General features: G+C 44.2%; 1 protein-coding gene across 1 annotated transcript in view; it reads left to right on the top strand.

The window, feature by feature from the left end:
• LOC146817639 (trypsin I-P1-like) overlaps positions 1–21,025 on the top strand; it is a 56,433-nt gene extending 35,408 nt beyond the window's left edge. Inside the window, exons 2-5 of the mRNA XM_085611100.1 lie at positions 2,601–2,778; positions 12,489–12,748; positions 13,233–13,369; positions 20,426–21,025. Coding sequence (XP_085467226.1) covers positions 2,601–2,778; positions 12,489–12,748; positions 13,233–13,369; positions 20,426–20,575 — 725 coding nt within the window. The 3' untranslated portion in view covers positions 20,576–21,025. The remainder of the gene's footprint in view (positions 1–2,600; positions 2,779–12,488; positions 12,749–13,232; positions 13,370–20,425) is intronic.
• Positions 21,026–21,776: the final 751 nt, after the last annotated feature.

Here is a 21,776-nt window from a genome sequence, read left to right as displayed (position 1 = left end):
CTTGAAGACTTACGGAGGATAGGAGAGGAGAGCCTGCCCTGAAGGAAGTTGACCAACGAGACGGTGAGTAACTCAAATGAGATCAGTTGGTCCACGCTCTGCCAGCAGCACAAGGCTCAGCTAGTAGAGCTGGCCGCGCTCTGATACCGGTGCACGTGTGGAGCAGATCCGGCCGCACTCTGAAACCGGCATGCATGTGGGCCCCCCGCATGAGGATTCCGCTTTCAGCCCTATCCCCAAGGCCTTGAGAAGGCCAGAGCGTGAAAACCAACAGCAACCCCACCGATATTGTGCTGCCGGGAGCCCACAACAACAGTTTGGGAAACGGAGGGCATCGAAAAATCACATTGGGGTGACAATCACATAAGCACAACAAAGTCTAGCCCTTAAAATTAACATAAAGATAATAAAGTTATGTTCCTTACTTGATGACGGAGAAAGGAAAACATAAACCCAAGAAAGCTGCCATGATCAGTCACAACAAGTACTGATCTCATCCAAATCAGTCCTGAAGAAAGGCAGTCTCACTCTAGGTGAGATCAAGACGTGGGCTCACGAATTTCCAAGTCCTCCATAGCTGTTGAGAGTTTCTTTTATCCTGCCGACTACGCCAGTGTGGCAATCTGAGTATGTTGCTTCATAAATAACATGAAGGAGTGCAGGGTTACAAAATGTCAGTTACTTTATTCCTTAAGAAGATCCCATCCATCCAGCATTTTCCCTGGACTAACTGTTACTGATCCCTCAACACATTTAATTACCTGGTTGTGGCATTGTAGATTACCTCATGGTGTTCCATCAATACCCAGGTCTGACAGCCACCCAGCTACCTCATTGGTGTTTGCTGTTCCTGTAGAATGTGAACCACGACTGGTCTAACTATCAATTGCATTCTGCATTGATGGAATTAAGCAGGTCAGAGCGCTTCACAGAGAGACTGAGCAGGATGAGGCTGTATGAGTCACTCTTGTCAGAGAACTGAAATGTATCACAGTGCAGTTGAATGGCTGCAATGAGCCGCAACTGAAGGAGGTCACTGCTCATGATCTCCTTCTTCAGCTGATTAGCAACAGCCTTTCTAATGATCTTCTCTGTGAGTTGCAGATACTATTTGGACAGTAATTTGCAAAGTTTGTCAGGTTTCAGCAGAGCACTTTTCTCGACCTCACTTTATCTACAGCATTTGTATATGAAAATATTATTGCCCATTCTAAACTACTGCTCATCACTTTGACCGTGAAATTACAAAATGCTGAGCTGAATATTTTGTTATGTGGACCTGTGGACCTAGAAAGTCAAACACAGAGCTCAACATTGGGTGCTCATTCAAATGGGTTTTATTTAAATGTATATGCAGAATTTTTCAATGTGAAGATGTAACTCGTAAGAAGCATTACAAAAAAACGTTTGTATGATAACTCACTGTTTACCTATTCAGGCGACCAGACAGATTGAACTCCAGATTAATACACCAACTAATACAAGTGTACACTGTCAAATAGAAGCACCACTCTGATTAAAGACTTGGCAATCAAAGAATTATGTTGCCATTTTCTAAGCCATCTTGGGTGATGACAACACTACACATTGAAGGAAGGTCCCCCTTCCTGCACATAAACAATCTTTAAATGCCGCTTTATATCTTCTATGTGTGCTGCTTGATGCAGCACAGATAGAAGTTGCAAAACGGCATTTTTTTTAAAAATGATTGTTTATGTGCAGGAAGGGGGACCTTCCTGTACTTCAACAATCATTGGCCTCTTGCTGTTTTCATGTGTGCTGCACAACACATCACACATGAAAAAAGCAAAAACTAGGAGAAATGAAAAATTTCTTCTCGTTGCACCAGGGTAAGACCAGGCTTTCCCGGGTCTTAATTCTGGTGCTGCCTCTTATTTATGTCTCCCTTGTAAATAGGGGGCAGCGTCAGAATCATTGGGGGTTGTGGTGGAACGCCCACAGCAACACCCATTGCCCTCCCCTTTCACGGTAAGCGCAGCGTGAAAGGGGGCCTTTTTTACAAGGTAGCGTTAAGCCACATTAAGTGGCGTACGCTGCCTTGTAAATCAAGCGCAACCCCTATCGCCACAGGAACGTCGTAAAAAGTGACGTTCTTGTGGTGATAGGGGCTTGTAAATATGCCCCACAGCTTCAGTGAGCCTAGATTATAAATATAAATCTCTAAACATGTAAAAGATTAATGCACATTAATTGGTCTGTGGTGTGTGCTCACTGTTGAATATATAGCAACTATTTGTTTCAATTGCTACTAAGTTGATTAGCCCAGAAAATAGTCCTGAACTCAATGCCTAAGATTTTCAACAGGGTGCTGCTTTTAGGGCCACATAAAAATATCTAGGTGTGCCCACCTAAATCTGTGAAAATTGTACATTTCTATTTGAATGCCTAACAAGAGGCTGACAGACAGTCTGCTGATGGCAAATCATCATTTTTTCTACAAGATTGGGCATTTACCCCCACATATGCCAACTTTTCTCTCACCTTCATTGAATTTCGGTGCTCGAAAAGTATTATAATTAAGGCCTTTTAGAACACCTACCCTAAGTGCTTACACATTTCTCTTGATTTGTGTTTTACAGGTGCATACCCGACAAAGGTAGAAGATATCAATGATGTAGTCAATGGCATGAACTGTGCTAAGGGCAGCGTGCCCTGGCAGGCCTATCTGGCATACAAGACAAACAATGGAGACAAATTTTGTGGAGGATCCCTACTCAATCAGTGGTGGGTCATATCGGCTGCACATTGCATGGGGCTGTGAGTATCATTTATGGACATACATCGCGCCTAAAGGTGTTCAATAGAAGACATGAGATCCATTTATCTCAAGCAAATTTTCCCCTCAGATCTTTTTACTGTCTGCTCATGGTAATCTCAATATGTAACATTTATAAAAGTACATACGTGGTCAGCAAAAGCAGTACCTGAGTCAGTTTAACTGTTTTAATATTACTTTGATTTTCCAAAATTCATGTTGAGAGATATTTTATGACATGTAGATAACTGAAGTTTACCACAAGGTTTACCATGCCGCGCACATTAGTAATTGTCTATTACAAACTATCAATCAACAGCTTGAGAATTTGATGTCCACCCACCATAACCAATGGAAAAATGGAATCAACCATCTGGTATTTTCAGACTGTTTTCTATTTTAGATGGATTACCAACCTGGGTGGCATGCCTCGAGTGTATTAAACATTTGTGACATTGAGCCTGCTGATATAGGAGCCAATATTAGCCAAAATATTAGTAATCATGAACCAGTAAAAGCATGGCTACTTACGGGTGCAGATGTATTACTTTGTGCTATTTACGTAAATTACCACTAGTAAGACTAGACAGCTGCACAAGGCACATGTTTCCATGCTCACTACTGGTATTACTGGTAATGTCAGGTGACATCTCCCCCGGGGCTACAGTTCCTGCTGTCGGTAACTCTACATAGCGTTGACCTACCCATTTCTTTTTCCTTTTTTTTCTTTGCAGGGAAACCATTTTACCTCTTAGAGAAAGTCCTTTTTGAAACCATCTCACCAAGTCTGGAGGTGATCTGTTCCCCTTCCCAACCTGGAAGGAAAGTTGCCCCAGTCCCTGGCTGCAGTGAACATTAACAAGACTAACCACACATTGTTCTGCCAACTTCCCATCTTTTGTCATCCATACTACTGCAGATTTCTTCCCACTTGTGGCGGAGAAATTCACATAAAAAAATCATTACACCTACCAGGAATCCTTTTGTGAATTTCTGTTAAATAGAAGCCTTTTCAGCTGCAAATAATACACTTAAGACCGCAATAGCCTTTAGGATTTGGCCTCATAGTGTACTAATGACAGATTACGTGCACAGATGTTTTACCGAGCAGCTGGACTGGAAGCAAGTGGGGCCCTGATTGGGCATGACTGCAGGGCAAAGATATTAAAGCAACGATTATGCACCAAGGAAGAGAGGTAGGCAAAAGTTCTAATATGACAAGATGTTTAGGACAGTGGCACACGCATAAAATATCAAATATTTAATTGAAAAGTGCAAGAACACAACCTATAGCAGTGCCACGACCAAAACAGTTTGCCCGTGAGCAATGTGGATCAGCAAAATGAAAACTAAACTTGTCAGAAAAATCAGGCAAAAGACACACAATTGATGGACAGAATGCAGAACAAATTAAAACATTCACCCCCAGTCAAGAGATCTGGGTTAAATCCATCATTCTTTTGCTCACCATGCCACCCCAGTTTAGACTTGGTCATATGCAAATCAGTCTTGACCCTGTGCCTCATGGGAACAGTACAGCCCGAACTGCCAAGCCAGGTCCTCCCTGGACCGGAAACAAGCATCCTAGGACCGGTTTTGGGGTTTCACCCCTCTTCAGCCAGGATAGCTTGATTCCAGTGGCACAGTAAAAAATCAGGGCCCCAGACCAGTCTGCCTCTCCCCCATGGATTCAGCTCTCTGGGCTGTGTTACAGGGACAACAAGTCTCTGCCCTACCAACAAAAAACACATAACCCCAAGTCATTCATGTCCCTGTGAAACCCCAGTAGGATGATGCTGTATGTCTAAGAGTTGTTAATCCTTTCTCTGGTCCCCTAACCGCCCTTGTGATAAGGAGTATAACACCAGATCAGGTACAAGAGAAGACTGGCTACACGGTAGTTGTAGAGGTGCCACTAGGTGCAAACTCAAGTAAACATCTCTTGCCAATATATTTGCATAAATAGAAGTGAGAGGTTTTAACCCCTTCAGTGCCCCGCCCTTTCCCCGCCCTGTGCCGGGCGTTGCATTAGCGGGCGGGGTTCATGACGAGATAGTCTCGTCATGGGCACAGCGCAACCGTGCTCCATGACGAGACTACCTCGTCATGGGCACTGAAGAGGTTAAAAAGATTTTATTGAGAGATTCTTCAAACATTTGATCTGACCATTGACGATTACGTAATAGTCACATTGCTTCTCCAGACTAAGGCAGGAGTGAGTTGGCCACACTTTGATACTCTACCACCTAATTAATCAACAAACTGGCGATCAAAGAAATGTTTTCACAAATGCAGTACAGAATTGTTTCACTTTCAACACTGACCTGAGACACTGCTGTCTTGGCTACCTGAGGAGCACTGCAGTAGCACCGACACTATCCATGGTGGTATCTTCATTCATCTACACAAGGACACTAGTAATAATAGTCTCCTGTGGATGCTCTCATATTATTGAACTATACAGGTTAAGACCACCTGCTGCTGAAACCTACAAACACACTTATTATGAAAGGCCATACTGCGCGTCTGTCATGAACAGCACGGCAATACGGTAGGCAGAAGCACTAACAGCCTCCAAACACACTGTTATAAGGTATAATGAATCACAGCTTCCAAGACAGGTGAGTCCAAGTATCTTTATTCCTGATCATCCACTCTCCATCTCACAGGATGGTACACCAACATTCTAACTTGAGCTCCCTGGTAGGGACCAACAACTGGGGACAGGCAGGGGGAGCGGAGCGAACCATTGCATAGGTAATACATACGACATTATAAACATGCCTGTGAACTTACAATATTTAATAAATTACAACACATCTCCCTATGTAGGGGAGGAAAACCTGAGCCCATTACCAATTGTCATTTTACTGTGTAAGTGGTCACCTAGCTGCATGCCCTTCCCTGATCAGGTCGCGTTCACAACTCTATCCTTACTCCATGTCTGCCCACTTTCCAGGTGAACTACGTTCTTACCTGCCTTTTCTACCCGTGTGGAATCCCCGTACTTACTCGCACCTGATGGGACATGTGTTGGTTTCTTGACCCTCACCAGCGTACCTTGCTCGAAATCCACATCCTTTACACCGTGTTTAACATCATACCAGGCTTTGTACTTCTGTTGATGACCCTCAACTTTCCTTCTGCTCTGGTCTAGATCATGACAGACACTTTTCCCACTTCCCAACCACCTGGGATACATCTTGGTACCGGGCTCCCTCCCTCTTAGGAACACAAAGGGAGACACTCCTGTAACAACATTGGGAGCGGTGTGGTATGCCCACAACCACTCTCTTAACGAGTCTTCCACATTGAACCCATTGGTGATTGCCAGTTGAATGTGTTCCTTCACCATTCTATTCACCCTCTCAACTAAGCCATTGGCTTTCGGACAATAGAGTGCAGTCTTCTCATGCCTTATATTAAGCTCCTCCAAAAACTCCTTCATTGTCTCAGAGACAAACTGCACCCCATTGTCTGTGACTAAGGTGCTTGGGATACCCTCATATACAAAGATGTTCTTAAAAAACGTGATGAGGTTCTTGGTCGTTGTAGATGCAGTAAACTTGAAATTGACCCAATGGGAGGTGTAATCCACCAGCACAAACATGAAACGCTTCTGTGGGCCTAACATATCCATGGGTACAATGATATCCATGGCCAACTTTGTCCATGGGGTCATTGGAACACTGACTGGGGCCAATGGAGCTCTGTGTGGGATTTTACTTTTATCACTTCTGGCACAACTGATACACTCCTTAACTTTTACCTCGATCATGGAGTCCATCCTAGAAAACCAATAACAGCTCCTAACCTTGTTCTTCGTGAGGCTCCTGCCCAGATGCCCCTCATGGGCTAAGTCAATTATTTTACTCCTCATATCCCTGGGCGGAATGATTTTATCCCCCCGGTGTATGCGACCCGCGAGGAGGAACAATTCCAGTCTCACTTCCCAAAAGTCTCTGATACTGTCAGGAACTTCCGATATTTTCTCTGGCCATCCTTTGGTGATGAATTCCTTTAATGTCTCCATGGCTGTATCCTCCTTCATTCCCTTCACCCACTCATCATTGGTAATCGACGTGAGATGGATTGGAAATATGGGAACATCTAGCCCCTCTTCACTGTGACTGCCACCTAAGGGTGACCTCGATAGATAGTCCACTATAACATTTCCAGGACCTGGCAAATATTCCACCTTAAAACAGTAATTTTCTAACCCTAGGACCCATTTACTTATGCGTGCAGATACGCTTTGAGCCTGTTTGGGTGAGAACATAAAGGTGAGAGGCTTGTGGTCTGTGTGTATTACAAACTTCGTGCCCCACAGAAAAAATCTTAAGTGGTGCACCGCCCAAAAACACGCCAATGCCTCCCTCTCAATGACTGAGTAATTGCGCTCAGATGAGTTCAAAGTGCGGGATGCAAACGCGATGACTGTTTCTTCTCCATCACCTTTCTGAGACAGCATGGCGCCCAAGCCTTTATTGGATGCATCTGTAGTTAGTATGGTTTTCTTTTTGGGGTCAAACGTGCCAAGAGCTGGCGACTCAACAATTTGCCGTTTTATCCTTTCAAACATCTCCTCATGCCTTTCCTCCCATACAAATTCTGCATTTTTCTTGAGGAGCTCTCGTAAAACCTCACACAAGTCAGAAAAATTCCTCACAAACTTTGACATATACTCCACTAAGCCCAAGAACGATTTCAGCTCATCTTTGTTAGATGGGTGTGGAGCATCCTCAACTGCTTGAATTAAGCTGTATTTAGGTCTAAAGCCCTCTTTGGATATTGTATGGCCTAAATAGTCGACCAAAGTGACCTTAATCTTGCACTTATCCAATCGTTCTGTCAACCCAGCTTCTGAGAGTTTATGACACACCCTGTTGAGCGTCTTATCATGTTCCTCCTCAGTATCCCCATACATCAGTATGTCATCCTGGAAACAGAGTGTGTTTCTGACCCCATGCAGTACTTGTTGCATTATTTTTTGAAAGATGGAAGCTGCCGAAGCGAGACCAAATGGCATCCTACTGAACATATATGCCCCAAACTGAAAGCAGTTAGGGGTCTTGATTCAGGGTGCAGTTCGACCCGGTGATTGGCCATGGACAAATCCATAACCGAAAAGTAACAGGCCTTCCCCATCGTACTCAACATTTCATTTATATTGGGAAGGGGAAACCTCTCCACCCATATATTGTCATTGAGTGAGCGGAGATCCACACACAGGCGGATGCCTTGCCCATTGCCTTTGGATGCCAGAACCAAAGGTGCGAGCCATTCTGTGGCCTCTACGGGTTGGATGACCCCCATCTCACTTAGTTTGTCCAGTTCCGCTTTGAGCATCTCTCTAAGGCGGAAAGGGACGGGACGTGTCTTATGCACCACGGGTTTAGCCCCTTGCCTGACCTTAATCTTGTGTTGAAAGTCCCGTAACTTGCCTAGACTCTCCGTGAACAACTTTGGGAACGCCTCTTGTAGGTGATCGTTGCTGACAGGAACGTTGACTAGCAGTACTTGATTCCTATCATTTGGATCCAGAATGATCCCCAGTTCTTTCTGATGTTGCCACCCTAACAAGTTGGCCCCACACTCTACCACATACACTTTGCCCACTGTGGACCTCCCTTTAAAATTTATGTGGCTGCTTGCCATACCCACCAGAGGAATGGGCTCTTTCGTGTAACCTTCCGGAGATATATCCGGCGTACATAACCTCATTTTACACCCTTTTAGAGACCCCTCAAAATCCTTGACATTTATCAACGTAAAAGGTGAACATGAATCCGCATACACTTCCAGTGGTTTGTTATCAAATAACACCAACACATTTGGGATAGTTAATCTTTGACTCTGTATCACTGTCTTTCACTTGAAACACAAATCTGGCCTGTGGTTCTTCCTGAGTGCTAACCACACTGACTGTGTTACTTACGCCATCTCTACATACCCGTGCTAAATGCCCTCTCCTGTTACATTTTTTACATAAAACACTACGTGCCGTACACACAGGATTGTTTGCAAGATGGTTGCTGCTTCCGCATCTAAAACATTTCAAGGCATGCCCTTCCATATTATGTTTTACCGTAGCATTATCTTTAGTGCCCCACTTGCCCAGAATCTTATGTACACTTTTGTCACAGGCCTCCATTTGTACTACTGAAGCTACCTCCTCCTTAACTTTTATCTCCTTTACACATTTAGCCGTGTGTTCGATGGATTGTGCAATCGAGATAGCCTCCCTTAGCATAGGATTCTTAGCTAGTAGTTTCTCTTGAACCCTGTTATTGTTCGTGCATCTGACCAGCTGATCACGAATGAGCGAATCATTTAGATCCCCAAAGTCAAACAGCTGGGAGAGGCCCCTCAAAGCCGCAATATAATTGTTGATGGACTCATTTTTCCCTTGCACTCTGCTAAAAAATTTATGTCGTTCTAGGACCACATTAACCTTGTCCCCTAAGTGTGTCTCCAATTTTATTAGAGTGATATCGTAAATGTCATATTCATCCTCATTATCCACTTCTGGTTCCGGTAAAGTTTTGTATACTTTGCGACCATGTACCCCCAAATTATGCAATAGAATGTGTTGTTTCCGGAGGGCAGAGAATTTCTCCCCCCCCCCATTGCAATCAGGTAGGATTCGAATAATTTTGTCCAATCCTTCCAATGTATCTCCGGATCCCCACATTCATTCAGAAAGGAGGGTGGCTGGCTGATACCTGGGGTGCCCATTGGATATAGAACTGTTACCACCTTTATAGACCCCGGCTGAAATAACCTCCCACGGGAATTATATGGTAGGTAGAAAGCTTGAGTTCACCCCTCAATCCTACCCGTGATGTTAGCAGGTTCCTTATGCCAAGCCGACTTGAAAGGCAGATGCCCCTTCCGCACCTCTTCAAACTTCCAGATTATAGGTGCTCTGGGGAATTCACAAAGTTACTAAATTCCCTGTCCTCCTCTGGGGTGGGTAGAGCATAAGCTCTAACTTCCGGCTGACACACTCTCTGCGCTCCCACCCCAACGTCTTACTTGTGGTAATCTCCTCAGGATGTCCGACGATGTGCGAGGCTGCTGACACACTCTCTGCGCACCCACCCCAACGTCTTACTTGAGAGAATCTCCTCAGGATGTCCGACGATGTGCGAGGACAGCGCCTCCCTCTGCCAAACCTGGAGTCCTTGGCTAGTAGCACTGAAGCCCCCGACTTCTCTCCCTGGCCGCCGAACCACAGGTGCCAGAGACGCTCGAAACTCACCACCGCACGGCCCTCCAGTGGTTGGGGCGCCGGAGCTTCGCAGGATCGGAAGAACTCTACGCCTGTGACAACACGCCCACAAGACTGGCTCCGGTGCGCAGAGGAGACTCGGCTTCCCCCGGCCCTCAGAGGCTGAGGCGCCGGATTGCAAGACGGAACTGACGAAGAAACACCCCCGGCACAGGAGGTGGAGCATCAACTCTGAGGAGACTTCCTCTTCCCTTCACTTGCCTATCTCTGAGGTCCCCGAGGTAATCAGAGCAAAGATTCACGGTAGACTTGAAGGAGTCGAAGGGAAATACCACAGTCGCACATCCCACTGCGTATGCCCTCGGGCGGCAACCTTAGCCGAAGCAGCGGCTGCCCTAGGTGCCGGATGCCCTCACGATCACAACGGCACTTCTTGCATTACAGCCGGCCAGGGCAAAGGTGCCGGTAGCGAACTCCGGAGTTGGAGGTACCTCGTACTGGAAGCTTGACTAGCTCTGCCATACGCCGCTCAGTTCACTGGACGGTTCCTGGAGGCACTGACCAGCCGTAGCACGCGCCCAGCAAGAGTAGGACCGGTGAAGACTTTGGAGGTATTTCTCCTCAGAAATCCCAGACGGAAGACTCAATGTGCCTTTCACCCCCGGATACCCTAAGAATGGATCAAAAGATGTGTAGGCAGATCAAGGCGCACCCTCCTCACAAACCGGACCACTAGTCAGTACATCGTACTCCAGCAGAGCAGCACAAAGATAACGTCGTTGGAGAGAACACAAAGGGGAGATGATCAGCTGTCCCCTCCACAGCTTCACAGCTCGTCGCCAGTGTTATAAGGTATAATGAATCACAGCTTCCAAGACAGGTGAGTCCAAGTATCTTTATTCCTGATCATCCACTCTCCATCTCACAGGATGGTACACCAACATTCTAACTTGAGCTCCCTGGGAGGGACCAACAACTGGGGACAGGCAGGGGGAGCGGAGCGAACCATTGCATAGGTAATACATACGACATTATAAAAACATGCCTGTGAACTTACAATATTTAATAAATTACAACACACACCCTTAATATCACCCACCCAAAAAGTAAGAGATAGCATTGGAATCCATAATGAAAGGAGACTCATTGATAAGCTTCCTAATCACTGGATTCTATAATATCAGAAGGAGTTACTAAAATCAAGTCTATCAGAGCTGACTTTTCAACCTTCCACAAATAGCTGGATTTAACACAGAAACGTCTGGAAGTGGTAGAAGACAGACTGGATAGACAGGTAGATTCCGACCAGGATATCTGGTACCTGGGACAGACGTGACAATGTCCAATATTCATGTTACACTAGATTATAAGGATAAGAGTCCTTCATTATCTTGACATCAAGAAATCACACTTACCATTCCTGCAGGAAATCCACTTGTCAGAGATGGAATCCCTGGAATTAAAAAGTTGCTATTGTCCTGGGTTGGTATTCAGGGAACCATGTGAGAACACCAGCACATGTCCCCTGGCAGTCCATACATCTATGGAGGCTTTGCCCCTTTCACCAGATGCTTAAACAGCCTTCAACTGGCTGGAGTTGACAATTATAGTGATTTATGAGCCTGTCATGTTTTAGCTCTGCGGAAAAAAGCTCCTAAAAAGCAAAAGTAAGGAAAAACAATAACAGAGGTCTGGGGTTCAAAGTTAATCAGAGCAAAGAAATTATGAGAAAAAGAGAGAGTGAGAGATGGCTGAAATGAAGAGTGAAAAGAAGGACATATGAAAATAAGGAAGAAACTGTGACAAGAAGCAAGGGTCCAAAAGGATGAAAGGATGGATGCGTGTGTGACAGGTTTGATGGATAGAAGGATAAAACTAAATTTGCACTGGCGGGTGAAAGAAAGTGGCAGGAATGATGAAAGGCTGAATGAATGGGTGGATAGATGAATGGATACCTGGATGGAAGTGTGAAAGGATGGATTGGAGGATTAATAAAAAAAGAGTGTGTTGATGGAGAGAGGAAAAAGAATAGATGGGTGGGATGGATAAATGGTTGGAAGTGTAAATAGATGGATGGAAGACTGTAATAATGAAAGGGTGGATGATGGAATGGTGAATAGATGAATTGGTGGACAGAAGCATGAACAGATTGATAGATGGGGCAAGAAAAGCATAAAGAAAGGAGAGATATATGGATGGAAGGTAGGATGAAGGTACTTCATCTAGAGTGGGTAGGGCTTAGTCGCTTCACTCATCCGATAGCCTTTGAGATATAGATCAAAGTGGAGGGTACTTTAATTTTCTGGCCACTCTCTTGCTTATTGTGCAAGAATAGAGGGATGGAGGGCGACTAGGGTGGGGCTTTGTTTCCAAGTGTTTTCTCCATCAAGTCTCCCACTCTGTCTCTATTTGTCTATGTCTCTCTGACACTTTAAATGTCTCCCCCTCTCAAATGTTTTATCTGTTTTTCTTTGGTAGACCCGGTACCATGGTAGTCCACCTGGGTGAATATGTGCTATCTGCGTATGAAGGCATGGAACAACAAATAGCTGCTGCTAAACAAATCCAGCACGCGAACTACAATCCCCAAACTTTCAATAACGACATCATGCTGATCAAACTAGCTAAGCCGGCACAGTACAACCAGTATGTCCAACCGATTCCTCTTCCGACCAGCTGTGCGGCCGCCGGCACCTGGTGCACTGTATCTGGATGGGGAAATACTGTAACCAATGGAGGTAAAACTGGACGATTCTTCTCGGTTTGAGTCATTATTAACAATTACATGATGTTTGTTTTGTTTTTCTGCAGCAGTATAGGCATTGCTTTTTAATATGTTTTCTCTGTACACTGCTGTCCATCTGTGTATGATCTTCAGTATCCAATATCTGGGAGAAGAGTAGATGAAATTACAAAATTCCTAATTTTAACACTAAATAGATTTTAATATAGTGCTGCAAACCACATGTATGTTCTTTCTAAGCACTATTCAATGGTACCGATCTCAGATTATTTCAAGTGCCTAAAAAAGCAAAAACTGTGATATGAAGTACTAGGTGACAAGAAGCTATTTTTATTCAAATAATAATCACGAGCACCTCTCTATATGAACACTTAACTGCTTATGTTCTTAAGTACCACTGTGTTGCTATGTGTGATGTTTCTTTGAGAAACTGTGCCGGCTCAAAATAAATAAATAAATAATGGTGTCTCTCCTTCCAGTGGTGAACGCAAATGTCCTCCAGTGCCTAAACCAGCCAATCATCTCCACTGCAGCGTGCCAGCACGCCTATCCAACGGAATACACAAGCAACATGATGTGCTCCGGGTTCATGCAGGGAGGACAGAGCGCATGCCACGTAAGAATAACAGACGGCCCTGTTCATGGCTGCAGTGCAGTACTTTACACTCCACAATACAGTGTGGGGGCAGTTTGTGCATGAGAGAGTTTGAGTGGGCACCACCCCTACATTTCCCTTATTCTGCTGCACAATTCCACACTCTCAAAGGAAAAAAGGAAAAAACTGGGCATGTGAGGTGGGCTAGTGTTCGCCCTCGGTATATGACACATACACTTTTTATCTAGAGATGGGCATTGGAGAGGTGCAGCTTAGCCTGGCTACCTGCAGCTCTCCAGCAGTGTGTTGTACATTTATGTTTGGGGGATTTGTAAAACGCATGGCTGCCCAAGGGCTTCTTAGCGCTGAAGAGAGGAGGCAGAGGTGATAGGAAAAGAAAAATCATGGGAACAGCCATGTCTTAAGTTTTTTCCTGAAACTATGTTCATCTTTCAGCAGTCTCAGTTCCGTGGTCATTGAGTTCCAGAGCTTAGGGGCCAGGACGTCAGCACTCCACAACCAATGACAGGGTGGGCCTCATACTTACAGTGTAATTGACAATGAAGGGCCAGTAAAGCAAGTCCGGTTTTCACCCAGTAAATCCTCCTAGTGCTACCAGAGTTGCTGGTAGGTGCCATGCGGAAATGGGGAACCGTCCCATGTGGTGTAAACTGGAGAGGGGGTCTTCCAGGAGAGACAATAAGCAATTATTCAGCATCGGACCAACCAGGAGCAGATTTATTAAGGTCCTGGTTTAGATCTTGGAGAGGGGAATACTTAGTCACAAATGTGACAGATATCCCGTATACCGTATTACAATCCCATTATATCCTATGGAGATCGTAATACGGCAGACTGGATATTCATCACGTTTGTGACGCAGAATTCCATCCACCAAGATTTAAAAAAGGCACAAAGGGCCAGATGTAGATAATCCATAAACACCGAATTCTTAATACTGAATTTTACCGATTCGGTATTAAGAAATCGGTATTTCTTATGTAGGCAATGAATCGGTAAGAAATACCAATTTCTTATTATTCCTTATTACCGAATCCGTAATACCGATTCGGTAATAAGGAATACCTACCCATTCATTCCTATGGGCTTGGAGGCCCATAGGAATGAATGTAAAGCCATTCTGTATTAGCGATTCGGTATTACTGAATCTGTAATACCGTGAGGTATTTCAAGGGTGCCAGGGTGTCCAAAGGACACCCTGTTGCACCCCTGAAATGTGCCTGTGTGCACATTTGGTGCACATACATGCCCTAAGGGCATGGATGTGTGCCACATGGCACTTAAAAAGAAATTCAAAAGTGAAGTTTTAAAGGAATTCGTTAATTACCACCAACTTTAAGTTGGTGGTAATTATCGAATTCTTAAAGCACATAAGCACTCTTTTACGTGCTTTCTAAATTGCATTTACCGATTCGGTAAGTACAGATTCGGTAGATACCGATTCGGTAAATACAGATTCGGTATTTACCGAATCATCACCTACATTAGGAATGGCTAAATATCGGTCGGTAACCCTGAAATTGACCGAATTTCGGGGTTATCGACCGGTATTTAGCCACCTACATCGGGCCCTAAGTGTTTGCACCAGCAAAATTTCACACAAAGTGAGGCAAACAGTACAAAGTCCTGCAAGGGTATTTACTTTTTGGTGAAAAGGTTAGTTAGTGCTAGAAAAGTGACCTTTTCTCGATGCAAATAGTACTTTGCATTATTTTGGCTAAGGAAGCACTATTTGGGTGTATCTTGGGCAGATCAGAACACCCACCCATTTTTTAGCCACACAGCCCAATCTACTAAGTTAGCCAGATCGAAATTTGGATAACAAAATAAAGCCTCCTTGAAGCATGTGCAACCACTGGTGCTGGAACAATATTTAGAGTTGGGACTCAGCCATCAATGATAATCATTAAAGTCATAGGAAAACCCAAGCATCACCCAAAGAACAAGTATAGTAAGTGAGTCATGCCCATTAAGCAGGATAGCGGAACTGCTGTGGTACGTAGCTGGTGGTGCATTTTTTGTATTTGATGTTTTCATTGCATAAAGAGTGGATTCATTTCTGAGCACGCTGTCGCAAATATATTAGTAAAACATGGTGTGGTAGAGCACTGTCATTTACAGATAGCAAACGTGCCATTGATTTGGCCACAACATTTGCACTGACATGAAGTGTTACTAATATCACTCCATAGAGCATAAACTAAAATGTGTTGGAATGGGTTTCCAGCAAATATTTACTATTTGCACATCACCAAGCAAAATGTTTTGATTTATGTTGATTCTTTGTTTTCATCCACTTCTGAATCCCTGTACATCTATTTTAAATGGAACAACCTTTCCTTCACAGTCAATGTACCCAAGCAAATTTGTGAGATAGTTCTTTATGAGTTCACTTTACAAAATTATCTTACTTTGCAGTTAAAGAAAGCCTCCATGTTAAAAAAAAAAGCAGCAATTTGTCATAAGACCACCTGACATTTGACCCTGTCTTTGAACGCACAGCAAATGTGACAAGATAAAAACAAAATGCAAAGATATTTTTATTTCTCATTCACCTTCCAAACTCCAGCATGGTTATTGTGGGGGTGCTGCAGCACCCACCATGCCCCTACTTTCAGCACCTGTGAGTGCAACCAGGGAGAAATGTTTTAATTGCGCCAAACATTCCACCCATTGTATGTCTGCTTCACAGTGCAGCACAGGTACAATGTGTGGAATGTTTCTAAATTTGTCTAAGCATTGAATTTTCTACTGGAAGCCTATGCTTCCAGTTCAAACCATGTACTAGACCGTAAGGGCAAACCCAGTGCCAGGGCTCTCGTCAGTTGGCAACTTGCACCAGCCCATTTCTCCTGTTGGCACCGCCTAAAAAAGAATAAACTACTAACCATGAAAGTGGGCAAAGGATGAGGCATAATGGCCAGAGCTGCTGACTTCAGAGCTGGGGAACCAAGTTCAAGTCTCAGCGTCGGCTCAACATCCTGAGATTCTGGACAAATCACTTAATATCCCCGTAAATAAATGTGTCCTTAACTGGGTCTCATGAATAGCGCTGATGTTGATGATTCAGTGTCGGTGCTGAGCAACGGAAATCACTGGCTCAAATTAAGCACTGGGTACACCTTTGCAACATGGTGGAAAGGTTGTGTGTGGTGCTAGGCAGTCGGTTTGTGGGCCAGCACAGGGGAAGAGAGCTGATGAAGGCCATATTTTAACTATTACTGCTCTGGGATCTTCTACAGGTTCAATGGCTCTTCAAAATAATACCCGAGAGCATTGCTGAAGGCCTACACCTCATATGCATCTTTCAGTGGCACTCTTCTCCGAATATTCTAATGTGACGTCAGAGACATCATCCTGCCAAGCTGATGTTACACAGTCACATCAGCACCATGCATACGTGCCCACACCCCCCAAACACACTGTTGACTAATGCTGTCCCACAGAAAATGCAGCCAGTGGCACCAGTAAAACTGCATCAAAGCAATGGGATGATAATATCAAAACCAATTGCAGGCTTGTCAAAATTTAGTGTGAGACCTGTGACCAAAACTTAATGTGGGGCACTTTGTATGCTTGTTCCGTTGTTTCCATGTATCGCTTCCACCTCTTTCTAAGTCTGTCGCCATTTCATGGTGTAGTCATGTAGGTTGCCTCATTCTTAATAAAGACAGCTGTCTTACATTCAATGAAACATCGATAAACACATGTTGCTTAAGGAGAGTGGGGCCAATGAACCAAAACATGTGTAAATGATATTCAGGGCAATGACTTTGTCAGACAAAGTTCTTTAGACAATATTCTGACATACAGCCAGTTCTTAGACCTGCAAGGGCACTTCTATGGCTTTCCTTGACAATCAGACCAATTATAATGAACTTTGTATCCACAGAGATTGTCCCAAAGAACCTGAAAGAAATGTGGAGAGAACCTACTAAGCACAGAAACATACAGAGCGTGTCACTGGAAGGGAATGTTCTGTGCTGCCCATATCTTGAAATCATAATCATATCTTGAAGTCTTGCACGCTGCAAAGCATTTGCTTTCATTTGATCTGAGCTCACTGATTAAATGACTAGTGAGTATAGGTAAAAAGGACAGCAGGTACCCCAAAATGTTTTATACTGTTGTCAAGGTGAGACATTAGCATAGGTACAACTGCTGCTGCCATGTTTTCTTGCTCACGTTAAGCCAGGCCTGAAACAAGTGGCCATCTCTGTTCCAAGCCTCTCTTTCACATCTTGGCTCGGAGGATAAGAAACGTTTATTTGCTTGTTCAGCCGAAAATGTTTACTTTCTTGAAGAAACTATAGGTCGCCTTTCTTTCTTTTTCATGTTGTCAGGCCCTGGCACCTGCGCACTCCCTTTGTGTCTCAGACTCCGAAGTGATTCTCATTGAAAATCCATATGTGAAACACTATACATGTGTACTTTGTTCTCTTGCTTGCTAAGCTCACTGCATACGCTTTGTCGGGGGTCCCTCTGGCCAATAAAATTCGTGATACCCAGATAATATTCCTCTTGCTTCTAAACCCGTTCAGACTTCGACTGGCATGTGCACAGATTTTGTTTGGCACTGTAAAGATAAACATAACCAAGGCTTATAGCTGGTATTTGTGTGGTAAAAACGTTTTCCCGCTCTTTCCTAACTCACACTACATGCTGCTGCTGCACCTTCTCAGGCAGCTACTTCACCCATTGAGAGCGCGGGGAAACGGGTTGTCTCCAGCCTCAGTGGCTGCCCAGAGGCAGAGGCAGAGGCAGCCTGCGTCACGATCCCAGCATGCCTGGCGGCTCCTCTAAAACAGACTGCGTCCAGGCGCTGCTTACTGACTGAAAGTGCAAGAGTGCATGGGAAGCCAGCACAAACCATAACAGCTTCTTCCGTGGCGATAGCTTCTGTGTGACCATCTGCAGGGGTCTTGGAGGCAGACATGGACCTCTGAGGAGCAAGGGAGCTTTATCTGACTAGTGAGGGCTCAAGAAAGCAGCATAGCCAAACGGAGCTCATTGAAAATCCATACAGCACAAGAGGTTGAGTCGCAACGAGGCCTTTTTTGCAATGGGTGCACGAGTGGATGGATTCGCCATCAGAGGCACTCGTTGGCGCAGGAGAAAGAATGAAAAGAATGCCTTAATCTGCTTTGCATTGGACAGGTGGTACCTGTTCCATCTCTGCAGGTACATGTTTTTTTTTTTTTTTGTCCTCATCTCACCTATAAACTGCTAACAGGACATATCCGGTCTACGTTAATAACGGGGTGCCCTCCAACCGCCTGCGCTTGTTTAGGTTATCCAACCAATCCCCTTTTATCATCCGGGATTTAGGTGTTAATCATAGGACCATGGTATTTATCGACCCTTAACATCAGCATATTGGAGTCAACATTTTTTAAACGAGTAAGGTTGAAGGTGATCAAAAATGCCCTGGAAGTCTGGTATTGCATTCATTCCAGATGTGGGATAGGTTATTACTCTGATCAGGCTCCGATCTGGGACTCCCCTGGGACCCCCCTCTGCCTCCAGGACAGTATGGCACTTCCAATCAAAAGAGCCGGGGTTGCTATATGGTCTGACTTGGGGGATGAAAATGGCATACATCCTTGGGAGGTATTAAAAGCAAGAATAGGCCCGGGGTTTTCAAGATTTAAGTTCATCCAATTAAAATCTTGGTTCGAAACAGAAAAGGAGAATTTAAGGGGCAATGGAGAGGTGGAAGCTGTGCTTAAAAATACTCAACATTTGAAGAAGGAAATCTCTACTTGGTATAGGCTCCTGATTAACGCAGATGATGTAGGTATTCCACATCATGTGTCAGTTTGGAATGATTCTCCTTTTGAAGCAGATATCGGAAATCTTTTGGAACCTTCCATGATCTTGCTTTATAAATATACAAACTCAGCCAGTTTGAAGAAAAATCATATTTTTATTACTAATCGAATCTACTATACTGCGGAGAAGATTTCGAAATTTGCCCCAAACCCCGAACGGAGATGTCCCAGGTGTTTGCTCCCTAAAGCCAATGAGATACATACCTTTTATGAATGTTTTAAATTAGAAACATTTTGGGAAGGGGTGTGTAGATATTTATGTATGACCTTCGGAATCGATATTGTTTTGAATGGATCTTTGATTGTTTTTGCCAATGATCAGGTGTCTACTGTTCATATGGAACAATCCCACAGAGGTCTGTTGTTATGTCTGATTTTGATGGCCCGAAGGGAAATATGTCTTAAATGGAAAGATCCCCTCCCCCCGAAATTTGATGACTGGTTAAAGTCTGCATTGGCAATGGCTCGGTTAGAAATCATGAGATCCAGCCCCAGCCTCCCTACATTCTGGGCACCTTTTATACGTCTGGGTCAGGAACTGAGACTTTGTTGACTCCAATATGCAGGTACATGTTTTACCTTGAAGGCTTGACACATAAAGGGTCTTATTTACATGGCCCTTGCGCCACTTTTGCGTCATTTTTAACATGGGAAAAGTGACGCAAAAGTGGCGCAAGGGGCTTGTAAATCTGCCCCAAAATGCTTACCTGAGAGCCAGGAAACGTGCGCCATAAAGCACTCTTTTGTATAGGCAGGATATGGGATGTGCTTTGCCGATTCTAGTCTTAGGAAATACTAGAATAGATACACACTTACTGCATCCACTTAAAAAGACTTCTTTCAAGACCAGAGGGGTGTGCCTGCAACACCTGCGAATCATGCAGCCCTCCGCAATAATGCTATACTTATGCATATGAAAATGTTGTCTTCACACTCAGCTTGTAAGCATGAGGCCCTTTAACATAATACATTCCAGCTTTTCTTTTGGGCAACCCAGACAAATGCGGGTACGTTGGAGCAAAAGTGCCTGCATCTGGCTAAAATGTATAGTTTTTAGAGAATACATTGGTAGTGATATCGACCAGATTTGACTGATGTCTACATTAGTTAATAAATGCCATAAACAGAGAATTTAGCTATCTCAAATCACAGCATTTTTTAAATACTAAGAAACTTGTTGAAACATTTCGTTTTATAAGGTATCATTTTTCTGTTTGTGTTGCAGGGTGACTCTGGAGGACCCCTGGTGTGCAACGGACAGCTTCAGGGACTTGTCTCTTGGGGGTACGCATGCGCCTCAAATGGCCGCCCACCTCTGTACACCAAAGTCTGCAACTACAATGCTTGGATCAATGACGTCATCTATTATAACTAATGCATTGAAAGACTACAGGAAATATTGAAGTGACCATTGACATAAACAGGCAAAGGCACAACCAAGCATACATTATATCCTACCATGGTATCCATGAATTATTCAACACGCAATACCCCAGGAGGCCCTGTCAGAAATGAGATGTACCCACTTGTTGATGTCATAAGTGCTTCAGTGTCTTCTCGGAGGTAGTATGCGCTATATTCATCTACAATATGATACAAATATTTAGCCCACATACTTATATCATCATTGTTGCTTCTATTACACGATTGCAAAAGAGAACCATGAACGACCTACGTTGAACATTTTGTCTGAAATGTCAAAACACACATTTGAACCTCAGTGAAACATGTACAGCATACATGGTGGGACGTGCTATACAGAAGATGTAACCTTATCGCTATAATTAAGTAGTTGATCTAGATTAAATATTGCATGGAATTTAAATGGGCTGTTGTGCTTTTGTTAAGTGTGTTTCTGAGGGTGTACCAGTAGTGTAACCCCTGATGAAGGCTAGGTAAGGGTGTGTGGTAGCCAGTCTGTGTTTGTGCTGGAAGAAGAAGGGGGTCTGACAGTTCTGTGATTGGCATGAAGGCTCTGCAGATGAAGTGTGTGGAGCCACAGGTATAACTTTAGGGGACGCAGGCCCTGTGTGTGGGGGCTGAACTCTTAGAGTGTGGCCGCGGCCGGCCCTGTGTGTTAGATTTGGTTACAGTCCATTTATATGTAGAGGGATGCAGACTATGTTTGGAGGCTCCTGGTTCTGTTTGAGAAGTCAGAACACTCAAAAATAGATGGAACACATAACAAAGGAAAGAGACAAAAACGCCAATTAGTATTTAGATAATATACATGAAACAGAGGATGGAACATAGGTCACAAATCATGTCCTACGACCACCAATGAGCATTACCTTTGCTTGAACAGGTAATTCATCTGAGCCGATACACCTTGTTGAAATAAGATCTGGATTTTTGGCAGCCATTAATCAATTAAACCCGGAAGCTGACCCTGATCATGGAATATACTGTGAATGAAACACGACGTACCTTAGTCGCCATTGCACCACTACAACTCCAGCAGGACTGCAAAGGAAGAGACCAAGTCAGTAGAAGGCGTTTTCGTCTGTAAGGCACAAACCAGAGACAGAAAGAGAGAACAACAGCGCGCACACACATGGCTAGAAGCTGGAGGACCC

This window comes from Triturus cristatus, chromosome 6 (genome assembly GCF_964204655.1).
Source record: "Triturus cristatus chromosome 6, aTriCri1.1, whole genome shotgun sequence".
NCBI classification, from domain to species: domain Eukaryota; kingdom Metazoa; phylum Chordata; class Amphibia; order Caudata; family Salamandridae; genus Triturus; species Triturus cristatus.
The sequence above is the reverse complement of the archived record's forward strand: the minus strand, read 5'-3'. Positions and strand labels throughout refer to the sequence as shown.